The 23401-nt window shown below is 45.9% G+C and overlaps 1 protein-coding gene across 27 annotated transcripts in view; it reads left to right on the forward strand.

Annotated features, from left to right (window-relative positions):
* The window catches only part of APBB2 (amyloid beta precursor protein binding family B member 2), a 382870-nt gene that overhangs the window by 341433 nt on the left and 18036 nt on the right, over window positions 1-23401 (forward strand). For 13 of the 27 annotated variants that reach the window (XM_045474245.1, XM_045474241.1, XM_045474240.1 and 10 more), the window contains one exon: window positions 17669-17674. The exons of 13 other annotated variants lie outside the window; for them this stretch is intronic. In XM_045474245.1, the coding sequence (XP_045330201.1) occupies window positions 17669-17674 (6 nt within the window). Of the gene's footprint in view, window positions 1-5989; window positions 6111-17668; window positions 17675-23401 lie in introns of those variants that run through there. One more of the 27 variants, XM_045474268.1, reaches the window with a different exon arrangement.

Genomic DNA, 23401 nt, shown 5'->3' on the forward strand with positions numbered 1-23401 from the left:
CAGCCAGGTCACGATCTTGCGGTCCGTGAGTTTGAGCCCCGCATCGGGCTCTGGGCTGATGGCTCAGAGCCTGGAGCCTGTTTCCGATTCTGTGTCTCCCTCTCTCTCTGCCCCTCCCCCGTTCATGCTCTGTCTCTCTCTGTCCCAAAAAAAATAAATAAATGTTAAAAAAATAAAAAAAGAAATTTTTTAATGTTTGTTTATTTTTGAAAGAGAGAGAAACAGAGTGCAAGCAGGAGAAGGAGCAGAGAAAGAGGAAGACAGAATCCAAAGTGGGCTCTAGGCTCTGAGCTGTCAGCACAGAGCCAGATGTGGGGTTCGAACCCATGAACAGTGAGATCATGACCTGAGCCAAAGTCAGACACTTAGCCGACTGAGCCACCCAGGTGCCCCTCACCTGGGAGCTTTTAAGAAATGCAGGTCCCACCCCAAACCTACTGAATCAGTGTTGGCATTTTAACAAATCCCCAGAGGATGCATTTGCACATGGAAGCCTGAAAGGCACTGATCGAGGTCGAGGTCCTGTACAAACATCCCACCTGCTTGATTGATAACCTTGTTGGGATTGTGTGTGACCCCCAGAAGTGTACTGTTGGTGCATTTTCCTGATGTCCGTGCAAGTGTGAGTGTAGGTGTATGCCATTTACTACAGTGAAATTAATTTAGTAAGTGTTCTCTGCTGAGATGGGCACCAAAGATAACAAAACCTAATAAGGCGTGGTTGAGTTTCCAGGAGCTCAGATAGACTCGGGGGGGGGGGGGGGGGACACAGAAAAAGTCACAACATCACATTGTCCATTGTCTTTATCTGTGTTGTTTGACTTCCTTCCTCCACACAATTCCAGTCCCCTTCTCTGGAAACAATTTCTCAGTGCATGTAGTCCACTGGCCACCTGCCTCTGAGTCCTTCAGGTACATATATGAGAAGAGCATGGGTCACCCCAGACCTACTGAATCATACTCTTGGGGTGAGCCCTGACATCTTCATTTTAATGATTAGTATGCACGGTATACTTTGAGAACCACTGACCTGGGTGCTGCTTTGATATCCTTTGTAATTATGCAATGTGGTAACAAAGGAATGTTTATTTAATTTTGAGAGAGAGAGAGAGAGAGAGAGAGAGAGTGCATGAGTGACCAGGGGAGGGGCAGAGAGAGAGAGGGAGACAGAGAATCCTAAGCAGGCTCTGCACTGTCAGCACAGAGCCCATCTCGAGATCATGGCTTGAGCTGAAATCAAGAGTCGGACACTTAACCAACTGAACCACCCAAGGAATGTTTAAATACGACTTCGAATATTTAAGGAATCATTTGGAGTTTTCCTTATACTGAATTCAGGGAGAGTTGCTAGTGGCCTCCAAGTTCAAAGCTGCTTTTATCTTGGGTGAGACAATGTAAAGATCTTTGTGGACAGTACTCAAGGATTGTTTGAATTCATATTTATATATTTTCTAGCAGCATATTTTCTAGTAGCAAATGAAAATGCTTTGTTCTATAATGAGTTAACAGTGTGAACATTGTTATGACAATCCTGTGACTTTCTTGTTTAATGTTTATACTCATCTAATCAAACAAATTGAAATTGGATTATGGCCGTTGCACATTATAGCAGTTATTATCCAGTTTAAATGCAGGTCTGAAGGAAATAAAATTGATTTTTCTATGCTACTTGGGGACATCATAGATTATTAGTGTGCTGGTTGAATTTTCAATTAGGTTAGTATGGAGGAGAGAAAGATTAGTAGTTTTTTTTTTTTTAATGTATTATGTAAATAAACTGTACTATTTCATTCTAATTAGGGAGTCAGATGACTTTTAAAGGTTTGGCGATATGCTTCCATACTTTTATTTAAAGCATGTCAGGTTTTTAAAGTGGATAATAATTTCGAGGAACACTTTTATTTTTAAAAAGCAAATAATGGAGTTGTACGCCATGATAACACTCAGTTACTGCAGTAACAGCTACCTTACTTTTCAGGGAATGAACTGCAAAACGTATCAGAATTTCGTAGATGGCTGAACCTATCTTTTTATAAACTAAACCCTTTTTTAAAAATTCCCTTCGGGGCGCCTGGGTGGCGCAGTCGGTTAAGCGTCCGACTTCAGCCAGGTCACGATCTCGCGGTCCGTGAGTTCGAGCCCCGTGTCAGGCTCTGGGCTGATGGCTCAGAGCCTGGAGCCTGCTTCCAATTCTGTGTCTCCCTCTCTCTCTGCCCCTCCCCCGTTCATGCTCTGTCTCTCTTTGTCTCAAAAAAATGAATAAAACATTAAAAAAAATAAAAAATAAAAAATAAAAATTCCCTTCATTCTGTAAATATCTTTTGTGTACCTGCTCTGTGTAAGCACCACGCCCGACACTAGGGATTCAGAATTGATCTAACACAAGTCCTTCACAGAAACAAATGTTTCAGTACCACTGACTGCTAGGAAAGCAGAGCAATGGGCCACAGAAACACAAAGGCAAGAATGATGAGCCCTGGGGAGTAGGAAAAGGCTTCATGGAAGACCTGACTTTTGATCTGGACCTTGACTCAGGAGTAAGAGTTGACAAAATGAAAATTTATTCTTTAAATTGTAAAGGCATTACATGTGCATTACATGCTCATTTTAGAAGGGACACCTGAGTGGCTCAGTCGGTTAAGCGTCCCACTCTTGATTTTGGCTCAGGTCATGATTGTATGGTTCGTGAGCTCGAGCCCCACATCAGGCTCTGCACTGACAGTGTGGAGCCTGCTTGGGATTCTCTCTCTGCTTCTCTGTGCACCCCCCCCCGACTTCTCTCTCTCTCAAAATAAATAATAAACTTTAAAACAAAAAAAAAGTACCTATAGGAAAAAATGAATTGATTAAATTTGATCATTATGAACTGTATTAAGTACTGTGTATCAGGAAATGTGCTTGATGCTGAAAATACAATGGGGAACAGTCCACAAGACCAGTCTTAGGTTCACTAACTAGAAAGACTTACAAACTATTACACTCACATTGTGGTTTGTTACACCTAAAATATACAGATTAAAATCAGCCAAGGAAAGGGGCGCCTGGGTGGCTCAGTCAGTTAAGCGTCCAACTTCGGTTCAGGTTATGATCTCACGGTTTGTGGGTTCGAGCCCCGTGTCGGGCTCTGTGCTGACAGCTCAGACCCTGGAGCTGCTTCGGATTCTGTGTTTCCCTCTCTCTCTCTGCCCCTTCCCTGCTTGTGCTTTGTCTCCCTCTTTCTCTCTCTCTCTCTCTCTCTCTCTCTCTCTCTCTCTCTCAAAAATAAACATTAATAAAAAATTTTTTTTAAATCAGCCAAAGAAAGGGTTGCATAGGGCGGAGTTCAGGAAATTTCCAGAGAGCCTCGGTTGTCCTCTCTCTGTGGGGTCATGGACAGTATAGTTTTTCCAGCATCAGTGTGTGATAGTATGCACAAAGTATTGCTGACCAGGGAAGTTCATCTGAGCCTTGGTGTCCAGAATTTTTATTGAGGCTCCATCACATAGGCATGGTTGATGACCCATGTGGTTGACCTCAGACTCTAGCCCCTCCAGAAGTGGAATTGATGCCGAGTAACCCAAAGCCCCTGCCCCAAACCACATTGTTAGACTATCTAGTGTGACCCAAGACCTGCAGGCAGACAAAAACGCTAGTAATAGGCATGACATGCCATGGTCTAAGAGCTTACCTCCAGAAGCTGAGGGAAAAGGCCAGACCTCTGTTGGGTCAAGGTTGAATTCTTTACTACACAGAAACAAAACCAGACACTACAGTAAGTATATAAGACTCACCATAAAGTGAGGGAGAAGCGGACTGTAAAGAAAATATCTGGGACGCTGGGGAATGGAGAGGGTAGGGGTATGAACTGCCAGTTAGGAAGATTTTCCCAAGGAAGTGGACTGAGATATGAAGGACGAAAGGGATTAGCCAGATGAGCGGTGCAGTGAAGAGCATTCCAGAGGAGGGAACAGATGGTGCAAAGCCTCTGAGGTGGAAAGTAGCTGGGAATGTTCCAGAAACTGGAGCATGAGGCTGGAGCAGAGAGAAGAAGGAGGGAATGTGATTGCAGCATTGGTTGTAGAGAGAATAAGGACCAGATCGCAGGAGGCCTCAGTGACCCCTGAAATGATTATGGACTATATCTCTCCAGTCAATGGGAAGCCATTGGAGGGTTTTAAAGTCTGAGCATGGATGCTCAGGTTTGTGATTTGTTTGTTTAAAGGGACACACGTGTGGCAGCTGTGAGAGTAGCCCGTCGAGGGTGAGAGTGGAGCCAGGGAGACCGTTGGAAGACTGTGCTAACCATCTAGATGAGAGACGGTGGTGGCTGGAAATAGGGTGGAGGCAGTGGGGTTGGAGGGAGGGTAATGAGTTTGAGAGGACAGTGGCCAGTAGAGTTGGCAGGACTTGTCAAGCACGACTTCTCTGCCAGGGGACGTTCAGCTGTCATACTGTGTTGTTACCTTCGGGCATCTTGCAGCTCTTTTGCTTCTCATTTGTTGTTTCTACCCTCCTATAGGCAAGTAACCAAACTCCCTAGAATTATGCGTAAGGAAAGAAGGGCAGCCTCGAAGGGGTGACAGGTGGGATTCCGGTTAATCAGCTCGTATCTCCAGATTTGGTGATGCCTGTTCTGACTGCTGAACCCCAAGCCCAAGACTCACCCCCACTTCCAGTGGAAGCTGTGTTCCACACAGTTGTGGTTGCCAGAGCAGTTCATTGTAAACAGCATTTCTAAATAGCTGAGGAATTATTGGTCATAGATTCAGATATGCCATGTGTTAAAACATGTCCTCCTTGCAAAACAACTGATAACCAGAAAAGCCTCCAATAGAATTGTCAGCACAGAGCCCAGCATTTAGGAAGAGCTTAATAAATGTTGAACAAATGAGTAGATGTTTAATCTGCTTTTAAAACATGAACACTAAAAGAATTACCAGTATACCTGTGGTGTGTTTTACTAAACCCAGACAAGACTCCTAGTTACACACTCACTTGATTTTCTTGTGTGTGTTTTGTGGATTATATTCCTTTCCCTGTTTAAAAAAAAAAAAAAAGTGTATGGTACTTTGAATATAACAGAAAACATGGCTGATGTCCCCTGCCTATTTCATTTGGTTAAATTGTCCAATCAAACATCTTGCCCAGAATCAATTAGAAGAAGTACTTTGAGTACACACGGAATATAGACAGTAAGAGATCTTGGATTTCCCTTTCAAACTCTGTTTTAGTCAATGACTGGCCAGCATTCATTTAAAATGCTGTCACTTAGCCAACTGGACACTTTCCTGCTTCTGTGTATGGGGGAGCGGATTCTCAACTAGAGATGGTAGCGTTGGGATGCCAGTGTCATCTTGGAGCAGTAAACAAAAAGTGCCATAAGAGATGCCGGGATTGGAGAGGTGTGTAGGGGTGAATGACTTGCTGTTAAGTGTTTCCTGTAAATTGGCAGGGAATCTGAAAAATACCTTGAAGCTCAGTTCAGCACTCGCTGCCTCATTTATCAAGCTACAGTTTGGACCTGCTTTGTCTTGACATTGAAAAGGCTTTCTGGCTGTGGCTTGCGGTGCTCCCTCCCCTCCCACTCCTGCCTCCTGCTCCCCTACGCCCCGACTCCCCGCGGCAGGGTTCAGGCAGGGTCTGTTAGGAACCAGAAAGCCAAGCCCAGGACGTCAACTTTGTAAAGCGGTTCAGCGAGATCAGAATGAACTTGCCACGTCCCGAGTGTCCAAAATGGGAAATGTTCGTCCTAGAACGGGTGGGCTCGTTGGGGATGGAGGTATTTACCTACCCGCACGCCCCCTCCCCCCAACTTGCTTGCCTTGGGCCTGATGTCCGGCAGCTGGAAGCCCCTACGGGGGACACCTGCTGGGCACACCTGGCAGGGGGTGGGGGGGAGGGAGGGGCGGCTCCTCCCCAGCAGCCAATGGGCGGCCGCGGCGGACGGCGGCGGGCGGAGAGCGCGGGCAGGCCCGGCGCTGGGAGGTGCGGACGCTGGGAGGCGCGGAAGGCACTGGCTTCAACTTAAGACGGAAGGAGCGCGCCGCTGCTGGTTCGAGCGGCCACGGCCGGCTGGCTGGTGTGGTCACCGCTGTCCTCGTCCCAGCGCCGGGGCCGCGCGGGAGGCCAAGGTGAGAAACGTGGGGAAGGGGCGGCGGGCCTTTGTCTGCAGGTGCGTGCAGAGGTAACGAGCGGGGTCCGATCCCGAGCTGGCTCGCGGGGACAGCGAGGCGGGCCCAGGGGACCCGCGGGACAAAGGCTGCACCCTCCCTTCGCCAGAGTCGGCGCTTAGCGAAGTGCCTGGTCGTGGGCAGCTGGAGGGCTAAGGGGGAGCCTTTCTGCCTCGCTGGAGAGAAGGGTGAAGAATGTGTGAATTGGAGGCGTGGGGTGGGATGCGGGAAGCTTTTGATCCCAATTGACGAGCGCAGCAGTAGCCGTTTGGAGGCTCTGCTCTGGGCATTTCTCTTGTGGCCGGTGTTAGGATTGAGTAAATGAGTGTATTCATTTCACATGCCCTCTGGTGAATCCACGTGTATGTCTTCTTGTCTGTTAGGAGAATCTTGATAATCCAATTTTGGGATTAAAAGCAATATTCTTTGGTGTAAAAAGACTGCATTTACAAATAATTTTAGTTATATGGTTTAGAATATCTGTGTGACTTCCATGTGACAAAATGTTTCAAATTCCCAAAATGCAGAAAATCACCTCCTTGCTCTTGGCATTGAAAAAGGAGTTTTTTTTTTTTTTTTTTTTTTTTATAAAGAAAAACATGATGTAAATAGTGCATACAGATTTGATCGCATTCTCAGGGAATCTGTGCCTTCTCTCTCTCCATTATCTGTTTCCCTGTACCAGTATTGTAACCAGGCACATCTATTGATTCCCTAATTAATGTGTGGTTGTGAATCTTCATTACTGCCTTGGGTGGGAGAAGGCGGAGGAGCAGACGATCCCATTAGTCTTTTTTTTTTTTTTTTTTTTTTTCTTTTTATAACTGCAGCTGCAGCCTGGCTTGACTTGAATCCTGAGTGGTGGGTTATGCCCGCTTTCCTTGTATTGTGTTTTTTGGGTTCCTTAGACCATTGGGCAGTTTCTTCTCCATCCTCACTCTGACACAAAAGCAGTTTGCAAGTTTTCTCCCTAAAGTTCAGATCTTTGCCACTGCCTTTTAGTTGGTACTGCTTTGTGATAGCAGTTATTTGGTGTCCTAACGCCTTTCCCAGGGACTTAGAAGCATAACATATTATGAAGAAAGCAGCTTTAAATCCCTATTTGAAAATTTTGTCCGTAATTTGGGTTTTTTTTTTTTTTTAATGTTTCTTTATTTATTTTTGCATGATAGTGAACAGGGGATGGCAGAGAGAGAGAGGGAGAGAGAGAATCCCAAGCAGGCTCCACACTGTCAGTGCAGAGCCCGATGTGGGGCTCAGTCTCACAAACCGTGAGATCATGACCTGAGCTGAAATCAAGAGTCAGATGCTTAACTGAGCCACGCAGGTGCCCCTTGTCCATAATTTTGTAAAAGTTGTTGGTGGCTGTGTTGTCCAAAATGAAGTGTAAATAAGAAGCCCGAGAGGGGGAAAGACTTTCCACAAAGCATCAGCCCTTATTGTCGAAGAAGGTACCATCGTTCTTGGCTCAGCAGTAAGTGAGGCTCAGCATGAAGGCACAGGCTATGTGCTGGGTGGGTCAGGAACCCTACCTCTCTGACACCTGCTGCATTGAGTTCCTCTAACATTGTAGTGGGTCCTAGCTTTTGAGCAATGGGGATTATTTATTTAATAAGTATTGACTGAACACCTGGTATATGCTGGGCCTCGGCCCTAGTGATTAAAATGGGAACTGCCCAAGTACCTCCTTGCTTTCTTAGAGCTCACATAATATTGTCACAGGATCCATTTTAGATCCTTTGAACTGGAGCACACCTAAGAAGTAGTATGGATGACCCTGAGGTGAGTCAAGAGGGTGTTGCTGCTGGCCGCTGCCTTGGAGGCCAGCTGAGCCCAGGGCTGTAGGTGTTCACAAGTAGGGCCAAGGTCACCTCCGTGCCAAGGGTGTAGGTATTAATCAGACCGTGGGTCATCGTGCACTGGAGTCGGTCTTCTGGGACTGCAAGGAGGGCCAGAAGCTGAGTTCTAAGAGTTTGAACAGGGCTGTTGTTAATTTGGATGTGGTCCTTCCAGTGTGTTTCAAAAACTGTCTATCAGTCATGCAATCTCCTGGTCTCACCTCAACAGCTTTCATCTTTAACAACCCCCTCAGGGAAATGAACTTCATTCTGTACCACTGACTGAGCAAAGCTTTCCATCTGTCCACAGTCTCCCAAGTGTGAAGAGATGACTCCTAGATTTAAGGACCTAGAACACGGTTTGAAAACCCCTACTTACTCTGTCTATACTTTTCATGGTTTTTGTTTGTTTTGTTGGAGTATATTGATGACCTGTAACTTCTTACTCATCTGGGTTTCCAGAGTTTTCCACAAATCGCTCGGGTTACATGAAAATACATTGAATAGTAGTGTAACTCGTTCTTTTCTAAGCACCTATTTTAAACACAGAATATAATATTTTTGAGAAATTCTTAGACCTTTGGTTTCCTCTGGTCCTGGCATAGGATGTTCTTCACAAGTAATTGAAATGTTGAATGGGCAGATGAATTAGTATAGATGAGAAGACCTCATTTTCTATTTTGAGGGTTTAACTTTGGCTATCACATGTACTTGATATTTATAATCTATACATTGACTTGCTGTTCAGCAGATACAGAACATCTGTGTGGCAGGCATCTTGTGAGGTACATGATGGAATGAGACAAAGAAGCAGTCCATCCTAGGAGGTGATATTTGAGCTGAATGTGAAGGCTGAGTAGAAGCCAGGCATGTGGGGAGCAAGTAGGAAGCTTGGAGGAAGAGAAGTGCTCAGCACGTTCCAGAATCAGAGAGGAGGCCAGCATGGTTGGAGCCAGAAGCAAGGAGGCCAGTGGTGTGTGCTGGGGTGGAAGAGGTTTGTGGGGACACGATTTTATGAGGCCTTTTGGCTGTGATTGAAGGTTTGAGTTTGATTCCCTCTCTCTGCCCTTCTCTCTCTGTCCCTCACATGCACGACGTGCGCGTGCACTCTCGAAAGAAAGAAAGAGAAAGAAAGAAAGAAAGAAAGAAAGAAAGAAAGAAAGAAAGAAAGAAAGAAAGGATCAAAGTAAGAAAAAAAGACAGGTTTAAGTTTTAATTCATACGGAATTAACTCTACCTTTGCTCCAGTTTTGTAAGAAACCATTGATAATTGCATTTGAAGTTCTTTATTTCACATGGGACATTCTTCAGAGTCCAGACACCTGGATATTTTGTCCCAAACAAAAGTTGTTCCATATGTATCTTGAATCAGAAGGAGTAACTTTGTGGGAAAATAACTGAGCATACTGTGAGGCTAGAAAAGCCATCTCCTTGTCACCTGTAAAATATAGAAATGAAGTATTTGCTTTCTGATGGGATTATTTTGCACCCCCCCCCCTTCAAATTTATGAACTTGAAAGCTTATGGTGTCTTTGTCAGTTAACTTTGGTTTTGAAATCAACTTTGGTTTGGTTTTGCAAAAAAATAACTGATGTAGAAAATATTCCCTCTACAGTCAGAATTTTAGGCTTGTGGAGGGTCAGAAATGACTGGGGATGCCAGCCCTTCTGACCTGGATGCCCGGCCTAGTTACCCTGGAACACGTAAGCTTGTCTGGAGATGAATAAATTATGACAGTTGAAATAATTATGATGGAAAGCAGCTGCAGAGAGAGCAGCTGACAGTCGGGGCTGATTTGGCCTGATTCTGTCACGTCAAAGCATGCATCTGTTTGGCAGGTTACATGAAAATGCTGTTTGCAAGAGGTCTGGTGTGATTTCCATCCCCCTACCACCGCCCCCCCCCCAAAAAAAAAACCGTTCATAGCCTGCACGTGACCTTTTTGAAATGAAATGGTTGAGGCAGAGCTCCATATTGACTCTGATTCGCATGTTGGATGTACATGTAAGATTTCAGTTGAGCAAAAGTGTTTTTGGTTCTGAAGAAGCTACAGATTGGAAACACTCTTATCTCCGCGTGTGGGTAGAATAGTTTCTAGCTGGCCTTGGAGTTTGGTCACCCGCAACAAGGATTGCTGCAGCATCTCAGGCTGCTGGACAGGTTTAGCAGGACTCAGGTTAATGCTCTGCTCTTACCATCTTGCACTTCTTAATCTCTTCACGCGGAGCCTCCCATTTTCATTTTGCACTGGGCTTCACAAATCATTTAGCTGGTCCTAATCTCAGTGTTGGTCTACATTGTATGTTACAACCCCTGGATCAGGTTGTCATCTAAGCAGGGTTGGACGCTTTTTCTGGAAAAGGCCTGATACTGAATATTTGGGGCTCTGTGGGTAAACTCAGCCACTCGAGTTCTGTTATCATAGCGCAAGAACGGCCATAGACAAGAGGAAACGAGTGGGTGTGGCTGTGTTCCAGTGACTCTTTATAAGAACGGACAGGAGGCGGATGGTCTCTGATCCTGGGGCCATAGTTTTCCACCCCTGATTTAAAGGACCAGAGTGGAACCCATAGTGACAGCTGAAATAGGGACCTTGTCCTTCAGAAGTTAGAAAGTTCAGTCGCTTTTCGCCAGCTTTGAGGTATTCTGAAAACCAGTCTCCAAACAATTCCTGGAGAAGGTCAGGCTGTTTGGGGTGCTTCTGTGACAAACCATTATTCAAACATCCCAAGCCCACACTTCAGCTTCTTCAAGGTGGTACGGTTATTGCATTTGTCAAATATGAACAAATATGGACAATAAAAGAAAGGTAAACTCAGACAGTGAAAATAGAATGCTACGGTGATGAGATTGTGGTTTTTGGGTTTTAAAGATTTCTTATATTCGACAGAGAAGAAAAAAGAGTCTGGAACAAGGAGACTAGCCTCATATAAAAAGTAACCTTATTGAATGGGAAAGATGGGTATTCTTTCAAATTGTGTCAAAAAGTTAACTCCTGCCAAGATAGCCTCGTCGGGAATGTTCTGTGATGCTTTGTGGTCCAGCTCCTCATGTGTCCTCTGCCTTAGTGTATATGGAAATGTGTTGTCTGGAGTCTTTTCCCTAAGTGATAAGCAAAGGTTTATTTCTTTTAGAGTACAGATATAAAGAAAATTATCCGAGGAGCTGATAAGTCTTGATAGAAATCAATATACAATGGAAATTTATATATTGATTTCTTCAGGAGCAGAGAAGCCATTTTTCATTTAGACAAACGTTCTGAAGGAGGAATCTAGTTAGGGGCTCTGGAAGCATTATTGTGGTTTCTGCTGGCGATGATCAAAGTATAGATTTGTTTCACTTTCAGATAGAGTCACAAGAGATTGATAATCTTTCCACAACTTTCCTCCATGCTCATTCCTGTGAGATATATGTTTCATTAACATTGTGGTTTCAGATGACATGAAAACGGAATATGAACTAAAGTCATTTTTAAAGTACCATCTGTGATGATCAGAACAGGGGAAAAAGAAATTCAGCCAACTCTGTTATTCACAGGATCATTGCCTTAGGTTCTTACGGACATGATCAGGAGTTAGGAGGCGGGGGGTTCTTTGTTCACCCTGTTTAGTTATTCATTCATTCTATTCATTCATTCAGAATCATTTACTGATTACGTGGCACAATGTGCCAGGCAGTGGTGAGTGAACACTTACACGGTGGTGAGTGAACACAGTAGGAAAGTTCCTGCTCACACAGATTTTACTTTTTTCTGGGGTGGAAGGAGGAACAATGACCAAGCAGGGTAGTGTTAGATGGCTGCAGGTGTTGGCAATGACTGGGTGGCCTGGAAGGATTTTTTGGAAGTGGTGACAATAAGGAGGAGCCTTCCCGTGGGAGACCTGTGGGCATAAGTCATCCAGGGCAGAAGGTCAAGGCATGTGTGTGAGAGAACAGAAGGATCAGAGTGTGGCTGGAGCCCAGCGGGTTGTGGGTGAGGCAGGGGGTTTGGGAGGGGATCATAAGCAGGGCAGCAACAGGATAATCGACTGCTGTGCAAAGGATGAAACCCTCAGCCTTTGCCTGGGGACATCATTTAAACCAAATAGAGCACACTTACTTTTTGTCACCAGGTCCAGCAGTGGTGTAACCAAAAATCCAATAGGATAGGGATAGGAGCGGAGAGCTGAGACCACCTGTCTTCATCGAGGACTGGGGTCCTGAGGAGAGCCCCTTAGCTGGGAGGGAGGAAGGCTCGGGTGCCTGGTGCCTCGGGTGCCCTAGAACCACACAACAAAGGAGGAGAGACCTGGCAGGCAGACCCGCAGGTTCCATTTGTAGATGTACCACTCTTTAGTGATGGGGGTTTGAAAGTGAAAGTCCTGGAATCTTGGTTCTCCCACACAGAGTTAACCGTGTAGCCTGGCGATAACGTGTGCCAAGCACAGAGCCTGGGTGGGCAGCACATTCAATAAAATGGGAGCGGCTGTTGTGATTTCGTTATTAGTCAGTCATCGTAGCGTTGATGTCTGTTTTTGTTGGGGTATCACTGAGTTTACAGAATATCAAGAGTACTTGTATCTAGATGGAAGTTTCCAAAAATCAAATGATCAAATGTCTTGGCTCTTTGTGTTAGCTATGCTAGCACTCCTGTGTGCGCAAAGAAAGGAGGATTGGCTGTGTGTAGTGATAGCCCTAAATCCTCTTGGAAATTTAGATACAGATTTAGGAATGCGCCTTACCCGAACGAGACCCTGCCCATGGCTGGGTGCGTGAGATGGAAGAGAATTCACCCACAGACTCACCATGGTGTTAACTGGGAGTCTTGTCTATATCTTCCTGGTACTTTATGTCCTTGTGACACTTCTCACATGGAAACCACTTCCCTAGTATAGACTGGTCTTCTTCCCTCCACTGTGTCAAAGCCAGAGAGGAGCCTTCTGAGTATTTTTTGTTTCTCTCCCTCTGCTTTCAGGAAGGAAGCCAGACCATGGTTTCATGGTTTGGGTATAATTTACATAATTCTTCCCTTTGATTTTGCCCTAAACTTTAAACCTTGAAACCGTAACATGGCATGAGTTATTTCTCACTTGAGAAGTAAGTGTAAGTTGTATGTGTACGTGTGTTCTGTCTTCACAGATACTCAGAGAAGCAAGGTTGTTTTGTTGTTGTTTTACTGTAGCACAGCCCAAATGAAAGCAGACCTTGTTAATTCTTGCTGTCTTCAAACAGGGACTTTAAAAAAAAAAAAAAAAAAAAAAAAAACGAAAAAGCCACCAAAAACTCATTTCCTGTTGCTCTCAAATATCCCTCTTTCCCTCATTAGTAAGCTGGCTGGTAACTATTGTGTCTTCTCTCCAGTGGCATGAGAAAGTCCTTTGTTTAGAAGAATGTGCCTTGAATTTCAATAACCTTATACCACTTTAGATCCTCTTCTTCACACTTAGTCCTGTTGGAACTCTGACTCCCTGCTTCTGCAAGTTCTGCAGGCTAACAGGCTGCACGGTGCTGGGGGGCAGGAGAGGGAGGTGGGGAGCAAACCAGCTGGCAGACTAAGGCACACTCAACAAAGACAGGTGCTTCCGGCACCATTTGGTCCTGGGAAGGACAGAGCCCTTCCCGGAGCTGAATTCCCTGAAATTCCAGACACCAGATGGTAAATTTGCATAAATCCAGAATTCGGTTCAGAGCTCTTTTACCTGCAGGATGTGGATTTGAAGGGGTCTGTAAATGAGTTTCAGGGGTTATTGAACCTTCTCCCCCATCCTCCTGAGGTTGTGCGTAAAATTGTGGGTCCATGCACATTTCTTTCTGGAATTTTTTCATCAGATTCCAAAAGGTTGCAAGATCCAAATCAGGTTAGGAGACCCTCTCCACAGACCTCCTGGTTAGTACACTGCTTAGTATCCATGTCGAGGCCACATTGGATGTTCTCACACCGTGAGCCTTACACGGATTAAGGAGTATAACCCTCACAGCACTCTTAGGGGGTTAGTGCCACTATTAGTCCCATTTTACAGATGAATAAACTGAAGAACAAAAGAGCCTAAGGGCCTTGACCAAGGGCAAACAGCCAATAAATGTCAGGGAGGGAAGAAAAACAAAAACAAAAAAACTTGAAGCTGGGAGAAAAAATAAGACAGTCAGGTTCAGGACTTGATAGGAAAGTTTTCATAAAGTTTCACAGTTTTTGCTTCATTGTCCTGTGGCCAATGCTGGTCTGCGCTGGTGCTCGAAAGGCACCCAAGGACCCCCCAGTGATGAAAGACAGGCATCAGATAGTAGCATGAAACAGACTTCTGTAAAAATGGAGCGAGAAGCACTCTGGCAGGTCTTTGCTTTACGTGCTCAGTTTGTGAAAAGTAGAGGGTGTGTGTCACATATGAAGTAGGCCGCTGTGCTGGGGGATAGGTGCGTCCTCCTCCAAAAGCTGGAATAGGAATTGTCATTCTGGTGTGCTGTTTATTTTCAGGAATTTCCTATTCATTTGGATGCCCAGTTACACATGCCAAGTAGTTCTGTTATTTCAGGCTTATTTTAATGAAACCATTGCCAATTACTCCCACGTTCATTTTCCCAAGAAGTAGCTGCTGAGAGCATACTGATCAGGCGGCCTTGGGTGCGTGGCTGGTGTGGAATTAATCCCAGAGTTGAATTCTTTGCACTGCATCTCGTACAGTGAGAAGGGAGTCAGCTTATGCCTGAGTCTACACTTAGCCTCCTGGAAGGATGCTCCTCATGCAGGAGCCCAGCTTTGGGCTGATGTTTCCTTCTTGGCAAATTTATAAGGTGTTAAATCAGTGAAGCAGCTGCCGCTTTGACTCTTCTGCATTTTTTGAAAGACATTTCAAAGATCGCTCTCAGGTCCCTATTTGTGGCAGGCTTTTACTTCCATACTCAAATCAAACAGTGTCTATTAACCCCAAAAGAATGGACCTTGGTAAGAGTTTGCAGTATCATTTTTCCAAGTTCCGCCTTCAGGGGAAAAAAAACTCAGTGGCTACATATAGATGCTGTTTCCTTAAGTGAATCGCTAATAATGGGTCTGATCTAATCTAATACCCAAGGCTTCCATGGTAATTATACCCAAAAGAAACAGAGTGTATTCTAAAGTCTCTAGATTGAACATTATCAGGCAAAGTTTTTGCCATACAGTAGGCATAGGCTTTTTATTAAGAGTAAAAAATTAAAAGCATTTGGTATAAATCGAAAGCTAGCCAGGGAGATGCTAGTGGCTCATTCTTTTTTTGTTTTTAAGAGTCCAAGCTTTCTAACAGACCCTTTTCTGATTAGAAAAAAAAAAAAAAAATCTGAGCACGAAACCATCTCATCTGAAATGAGAAACCGAGACTCAGAGAGGTTAAGAGACTTACCTAGTGCTCAATGTGGGACTAGAACCCAGGTCTTCGGATCCTTTGGTGATGATCTATAATTACGTCCATAGACTAACCTTGACAGAGGGACACGAGCAACAGGTGACTTCCCCTCAACCTGTGGTAAACAGTGCCCAGCCAATCTGAGGAGAGGGTCCCCAGTGATTTCCCTTCCAGTGGGAGACATTTCACTTCCAGTGCTGCCCAGCATGGCCCAGCTGAGACACGAAACCGTCAGATGACTCAGTGAAGATAACTGGAAGGAAGCAGTTTATTGCACTTTGTTACACGCCAGGTACTCTTGTACTCACACCGTCTCATTTCATTTAATTCTCATGATTACCCTGAGCCACGTGTCCTTCTCCCCTTTGCACTGATGAGGAAGCAGTGTCGAAGGGGGGGCACCACCTAACACAGTGTGCCTGGCACATAGAGGGAGCCCGGGAAAAAGAGACGGTGAGTAACGTACCCAGGGGAACACAGCTACCGGAGGGATCTGAACACAGCTCTGTCTACGTACTCAGCCTAAAGGGCCTCTCTTGTGAATTTTCAGCCACCTTCTCCCCCAACAAAAGTTCACAGGCCAAGGAAAAGGAAGGAGGTTCCCCTGTGCATGTAAAGCCCCAGGTTCTTTGCCAAAACCTTTGCTCCTGTCTTGAACACCTGTGCGTGGTAACCCTCTGAGCCATTCGGGAGACAAACCATGAGGTGGTTCTACAGGACCGTGAATGAGGAAGGGGTGCCCATCATGGGTGCAGTGTGAGAAGCCTAGGATCAGAGAGTCCTGCCAACCTACACCAAACCCTAACTTCGTCATGTACTCGCCGTGTGACCTTCGTCAAATTCTTCAACCTCTCTAAACTTGTTTACCTTTTTATCAGTGAGAACGGTAAAACTTACCTCATTGGGTTGCTGTTTGGGCAACACAGAGCCAGAACTCAAGAAAGGGTAGTTGTTGGGCTGTCACTGTGTGGCAGTCGCCTATGTTACAGTGCTGTCACCCGTGCTTTGGGGTGCACTGACCGCAGTGGGGTCCCTGAAATAGTGAAGTAGATATTTACATATCTGTAGTACAAAAGTCATGTGCTTATTGGAGAATATTCGAACAAATGTATTAAAGAAAATCCTCCGTAACGCCCTCCCTCCAGATAACAGTTGACGATTTGCATGTTATGATGTTCCAGATATGTTACTATGTGGATATTAAAATACACACTCCAACTTTCTTGTTTTTTGTATGAGACCGTGTGTCTGCAATCTGGACGGCTTGCTTGTTTGATTTCCCACTTGATAGATAATATGCCACGGTCATTGTTCTGTGTCAGGATGCAGAGGTCTGTCTTTCGGCTTCGTGACTGTGGTTCACTACCCTGCGTACTTGCTGTTTCACACCATGATTTGAGCCCTCGTGTCTGCAGGGTCCTGCTGGCCGCTCCGTGACCCTGGCCGCGGGGCACCTGAAACAGCAGGTTTCTACGAAGGTTGAGTTTCTCCCCTTCCTTCTCGTTATCTGGTGCCCCCTGCCTCTTCAGTCCACTTGCTCTGTGTTTACCTGCATGCATGTGACCCATCTAGAAAGTCTGTGGTCCTCAGGCCCTTTCAGATTGGCTGTGACAAGACCAAGGGGATGGGGGGCTCTCCGGGTCAAGAAGTTAAGTGACTTCTTTAGGGTCACCCTGGCAGCGCAGGACAGCTGAGCATTCGGCCCCAAACCCGAAGTTGTTCTCATCCCTTCTCCGCTTCCAGTCCTCTCTTCCCTGACACATGATTCCTCCCCCTGCCGGCCCTCCCACATCCCACCTCTGCCCTTGACCTTCTGCTGTCTCTGCTCACTCCCGCTCTGTTGCCTTCTCATGATGCATTTGAGTGAACGTACCTAGACTATAATGTTGTAGTTCAATTAATAGAATGTCAGAAGTTAGTAAAACAGGTAAGGCTGTATCCACATCATTGTTTCTGTACATTGTTTATTGGGAGCAGGTGGGGCTGGAAAATGAAGATAAGTGCTTTGCCAGTGTTTACCGCAAACAGTTTCTTGTATTTGACTGTGATATTTTAAGCTTGATTACCTCCCCCGGTTGATATGTTGCCTCTAAACTCAGCTGGCATCTCTTGGCTTCATCGTAACATGGCTCGAAATACACACTTCTGTGCGACAGAGCTCGGCTAAAATAAGCACCGAAGGGCTATTCGTTGCAGCAAAGTTGGGAAAAGGGATGGGATGTCAGCGCTTGGAGTTGCCGTTAACGGGACTGTTTTATTTTCTGGATGCCGTGTGAATGCTAACGTGTTGTTTCTGCTCTGTTCCCTCATGCCTTCCCGGATTCAGAGAGAGGTAACCAACCGATTTTCACTTCTCCCTCTTCATGGTGTCTTTTAAGTGTTTGGCACAGCTCACTTGCTTTCTTCATGCCATATTGCCACCCCCACAGACGTCGTTGTCTTTGAAAAGTGGAACTGTGTTCTGTTTAACCTTCTATCGTCATCATTCGTATGTGTCCTCATGTAGAACAGAGTATGGAGTTGCATCTGGGCCCCCGACCCTTTGTTGCATTTGGCCCTGTTTGGGGAAGTCGATGGGCAAAAGTGATGAAGGTGTAACGGGAACGTGGTCACTTCAGTTATGGCTGGGAGCGGTCGCAGCCGCATGCTGGGGAGTAAACGTGAGGAGAAATACTAACGCTGGGTCCCATGTCGTATCAGCCTTGTCATGCTTCTTGAAGAATTAATATTAGGGCTTAAATTACGTATTCTCTGGAGTTTCATTGGGAAGGTTTGACTGCAGGCTGGTGGCCAGAAGGACTGACTCCATTTCAATCTCGATTATTAGTCAAAGTATATGGATTCTTCTCCTTTCCCACATCTAGATGAACAAACTCTGGAAAGGGTATAACTCTGAAGCGAAAAGCAGGTGTTTGTACCTCAGGTGTGTGTGTGTTTCCAGCACTCTCAGTGTCAACCTGCCCATTTGGCTGACTGGGGGCTTTAAGCTCCACACTTTATCACTTAATTAAAGCTCCGTTTTTGATGGTAGAAGAAAGTTTTCAAATTTCTCTTTAAAAAAAAAATGTTTTTTTAATGTTTATTTTTTTGGAGAAAGAGAGGGAGAGACAGAGTGTGAGCAGGGGAGGGGCAGAGAGAGAGAGGGAGACACAGAATCCAAAGCAGGCTCCGGGCTGCAAGCCGACATGGGGCTCGAACTCACGCACCACAAGATCATGACTTGAGTCGAAGTCTGACGCTTCACCGACAGAGCTACCCAGGTGCCTCTGAAATTTCTCTTTTTGAAAGAATGGTTGTGGTTACTGCTTGGCAAAATGAAGAGATGTAGGCAGTCGCCTCTTTGCATTGGAGTCGATTTCAGGGGAGCTCCCGCCTGGTTGGGGCCGAGCCGTCAGTGCTCAGTGGTGAGGAGGGGAAGGGAGACAGCATCGACTGAGTGGGCAACACTTCCAGAATCAGTCTTCCCGAGGGTATGGTTACAAGAATCTGCCAACTTGACTGCATCTTTAATTATCTTTGAGGAGGCTGTAACTTCTGGAGGTGGTGGAAGCTTCCAGAGGATGAGGCATGGGAGCTCCCTCATCTGAAGTAATTAGAGGGCCTGTCTGAACCAATGGTGAGGATGTTTTCAAGATGTTCACTAGCTCCTGCCCCCTCTGTATTTATTCAGGTCTCCTCTCTGGAAGCTCTGAATACGAATACCAATTCTGGTCCACCAAAGCCACCTTGATTATTTGCAGATGGTAGAATTTCAGATCTGTTGACACAGCTTATATGTCTCACGGAAGTGCCTAGTGAAGGATTCCCTGTGGAGAATGTGTGTTTACCCAGGTGGTGAGTTACTGGAATGCCCTCTGAACGGGCATCCCAGGAACGTAGCGTATTTGTACTTAGCATCTGCTTAAGCTTGCGAAGGAGAAAGAAAGTTGAGTTTACAAAGCTAGAGCAAGAGCTTTGTGAAATTAGTGATGCCTGCTGATGTGCCAGTGGGTAAAATTAAAAAAAAAAATCGTGTGTGTGTAACATTCTGATTGGCCATCTAGGAGGATGGCTTTCTCATCCCCTTTCTTCCTCTCCCTTCCTCCCACCCCCAAAATGAGATTTTCAAAGTCCAGTCAGAAAATAAGAGCATTGAGGCAAAGAAGTGCAAACAGTCTTGAAAACAAGACTCCTCCTCCCTCCGGGCCCTGTGCAGGTAACACAAAGTGGGGATAAAGCCCTTGGTCATAAAGGGCTTAGACATGTAATGTTTGCATCAAATCTCTTTGTTGCTATTTGTCTTTATTTGCATGTGGGTCCTGTCCTGTGCAGTTAAAGCAACTCTGGCTTATAAGATTCTACAGAAAGATAAGCAGGGAGGAAAGCGTCTTTATATATTTCAGCAAGTCTTAATATAATTCAGATGAATGCAAATAATTATGAAAATATCACTCTTGGATAAGGAGACAGGATTTCAAAGGAGGCTTTTTCTTTGACTTCTTTTTCCTCATTTATAATGACAACTCCCATTAATTGAATGCCAGCCTTCACAAATTCCCAGCATCAAACATGTTTTTGACCTGAGCAAACACAGATTACATGGAAGGCGTTATCTTTTTGTGGAGACTGGGTAAGGACTGCTAGCAGCGGAGATTTGGTGAGAGTCTGAATGGAAGGGAATCTCCTAGAAAAGAGGGGAGAAAGTCACTCCCAGACAAGCCTGGGCTGTACTGCAGCTGACAGGGTCGGCTCGTGTGGGGCTGCTTCAGAAGGCAAAGTTCGGGGGGCGCCTGGGTGGCTCAGTCGGTTAAGCGGCCGACTTCGGCTCAGGTCATGATCTCATGGTCCTTGAGTTCGAGCCCCGCGTCGGGCTCTGTGCTGACAGCTCAGAGCCTGGAGCCTGTTTCAGATTCTGTGTCTCCCTCTCTCTGACCCTCCCCCGTTCATGCTCTGTCTCTCTCTGTCTCAAAAATAAATAAATGTTAAAAAAAATTAAAAAAAAAAAAAAAAAAAAAAGAAGGCAAAGTTCGGTCCCACAGGCCAGAGTTGCAGGGAGGCAAATTTCAGGTCGTTATTTAGGAAAAAATATGTATGTTGACTCACCAGGAGCATTCCTGCAGTGGAACAGGCTGATTCAATAAGCAAATAAGATTTCATATCACTGAAATATCCTAGGTACCACCCCTCTGGGCATCTGTAGATGGGGGTTTTTAATGTTAGCCTGGCTAACCTCTAAGAGGTCGGAAGGTGCCTTGTAAGTTCCTTTTGAGGAGAGAGAAGCACAGAAGCAAATTCCATTTATGTAAGAGGGTTGTGGGGGAGAGAGGGAGGAAAAGGGTGAATACTTCTGTCTTGGCTCTTTTTTAATAGAACCCATTTGAATAAAGAATCATGTCTTCATTCCATAAAGATCGATTAAGCCCCTACAGGGTGATTAAAATGCTGTTCAACTGAGAACAATAAAAGCATTCTTTTGTCCTTTTTCCTTGCCATTAAGAAATTTGAGGCTGTCATGTAAGATTCTTAGCGCTGACATTTTTCCCTGGCAGAACTGGAGGCTGGTCCTCTGGGGGAATAATTACCAACGAGAACAGCAAAAGGAGTAGAGAGCTGGAAACACAAGGGCGCCGTAAACAAAAGATGAAAGGTGCTCACTTCTGTTCAAGTTTAAGGAAGGGGCACAGATAGCTTCGGCTATAAGCCTTCCACTTCCTGGGGGCTTTCTTGGCTTTGTTTTATGCAAAAGGGACTTATTAAAAAACCAGTAAGACATCACTACGTCATGACACTGTCACACTGGGCTTTTAACACAAGACTTGCTCTACCATACTGGGTGGCGGGGGAGGGGGGCATCACTTCCTGGTTTTTAAAGGAAACACTGTGATTCCCATGACTGCACAGAATAAATGTGTGGGGAGCAGGGGACTGGAACAGCGCCTCTTTTAGCAAATGGCTCCTCATCCAGCACTGTAAATGGAGCAAGCTGGAGCAAAGGACAAAAATGGTTCTTGCTGCTGAGTGTCAGACAGAATGTCTCAGACATCTGGAAGACTCTGTTGGAAAAAGTAGGAGCTGTGTTCTGACCAGACCTCAGAGATCATTTGGACCAGCTTTGTGGTTTTAAATGAGCGCACCAAAGCCCGGGGGCGGTGCATGACCACCAGGGTACCCGGTCGCTGGGGGAGGCATAGAAGCCCATCTGAGCCGTGGAAGCCAGGTAGCTGTATAGCCCAAGGGCTACTGGCGGCTCTGAGGAAAGAAGGGGGGAAGGTGGGAGGTGGCAGGAAAGCCATTGAGGGCTCTGTAGGCAAAGGTTCCTAAAATGCCCCAGCAGCGGGCTGAACCTCTCCCTCATGCAGTGTCAGAGCCACCTTGGGCCCTGCCTGGTTGTGTGACCCCCGGTGGCACCTGGTGCTTTTTCTCCCAAATTCCCACGTGGCCCTAGGCCCATCACAACAGCGTAGGCTTGCAGTCTGTCAGGACCACTATAGCTGTGGAGGTTTCTTGTTCCCCTCAGAACACAGGAAGATCTCTAGAAAAGGTCGGAGTGCTCTTACATGTGAGCATAAGGTCTCTTAGAACCCTAACACTGATTGGAAAATGTCTCTCTGAAAGGCCAAGTTGGACGATGTCTTGATCATTGTTGAAACTGGATGATGGGACATGGGGAGTTCATGGACTATCTCTTCTACTTCTGTGCGTGTTTGAGAGGTTCCAGAATGAGAAGTTTAAGGGAGAAAAAAATAGGCAGATGTACTATGTTCTTTTGTAGTCAGGAGGTCCCACAACTCCTCAGTCTCCTAAAGCTGGGACCTACTCCCTTCTCCAGGGAAAAGGCCCAGGACGCCAAGGTCACCACAGACCTCCCTCCCTTCCTGTTGGTTGCTAAGACCGAATAGCCTGTCTCCTGCTGCACAGCCTCTGCAGCCCTGGAGACTTCTCCTGAAACCCTCTTTTTTGGATGCCTTCGGGACCAGCTTGTCCTGGGCTTGCCCCCTCCCCAACACTTTCTCCACCCTTTCGTTGGGCCCTCCTGCCTCAACTGGGCCTTTTAATGCCTTTCTCTTTCGGTCCAGGCTTCGTTTTGTCTTTTCTCATTCTCTACACTCTCTTCTGCTCTCCTGACTACTGCTGCCCACAGGTCCATGTTTTTAGTCCAGACCACAGGCCTGAGCTCAGGGACTAAGTGTCCACCTGCTTGGTGGCCCTGGCCACCTGGAGGCCCTCAAACACCTCATACGTCCTCCCCAGCATGGAGCTCATGAGCTTCCTTCACCAAATCCCTCCCCTCTCCCCACCTCGATGTGAGGGCACTTAGTTGGTCCAGCAAGGACCCTAGAGTTATTCTGGGTTCTCCCCTCATCACACCCATCAGTGTCAGCCATCCTTCCAACACCTCCCTTCCATCTGTCTCCTCCACCCTGTTCTCACAGATGCTAACTTAGCCCGCATCAGGCTCATCCTCTGCTACTATGTTGACATAGGGGGGGTGCTCCCTTGACCCACTTTGTTCCACCCAAAGAAAGTTTTCAAAACTCCTGTCATGTGGGGTCACATGCCATACTGCAAGGCTCAGATGGCCAGACTGCTGATTGGCCACACATACAGCCTCCCTGCAGTCACCCTCGGCCCCTTACCACACCACTCTGTGGACTTTCTTACTTCCATGCTTTTGCTTGTGCTCACATTGAATCTTCTGTGAACCGTCCACTACCCTTCTTACCCTGGTGAGGTTCTTACTATACTTAAAGATACAGCTCAAATCTCACTGGACGTCCGTATCATTAGACAGTGGGCTTCCGAGGCTGAACCTTGTCTGTGTTTGCATCTCTGGTGCCTGACACATAATAGTGCCTCAGAAGCTATTTGTGGAGGGAATTGAATATTTTTTAAAAACAGAAGTCTTTAATCATGTCATAGTTTAGTTAGAACATAAAGCCAACTGGCAGCCGTATTAGTCCAATTGCTGCTTTAACAAATTACCACAAACGGTAGCTTAAAGCAACACAAATTTATCCCCCTACAGTTCTGGAGATCAGAAATCTAAAATGAGTGTCGCACTTGTAATCATGGTGTCCAT

This window comes from Leopardus geoffroyi, chromosome B1 (assembly GCF_018350155.1).
Source record: "Leopardus geoffroyi isolate Oge1 chromosome B1, O.geoffroyi_Oge1_pat1.0, whole genome shotgun sequence".
In the NCBI taxonomy this organism is placed as follows: Eukaryota; Metazoa; Chordata; class Mammalia; order Carnivora; family Felidae; genus Leopardus; species Leopardus geoffroyi.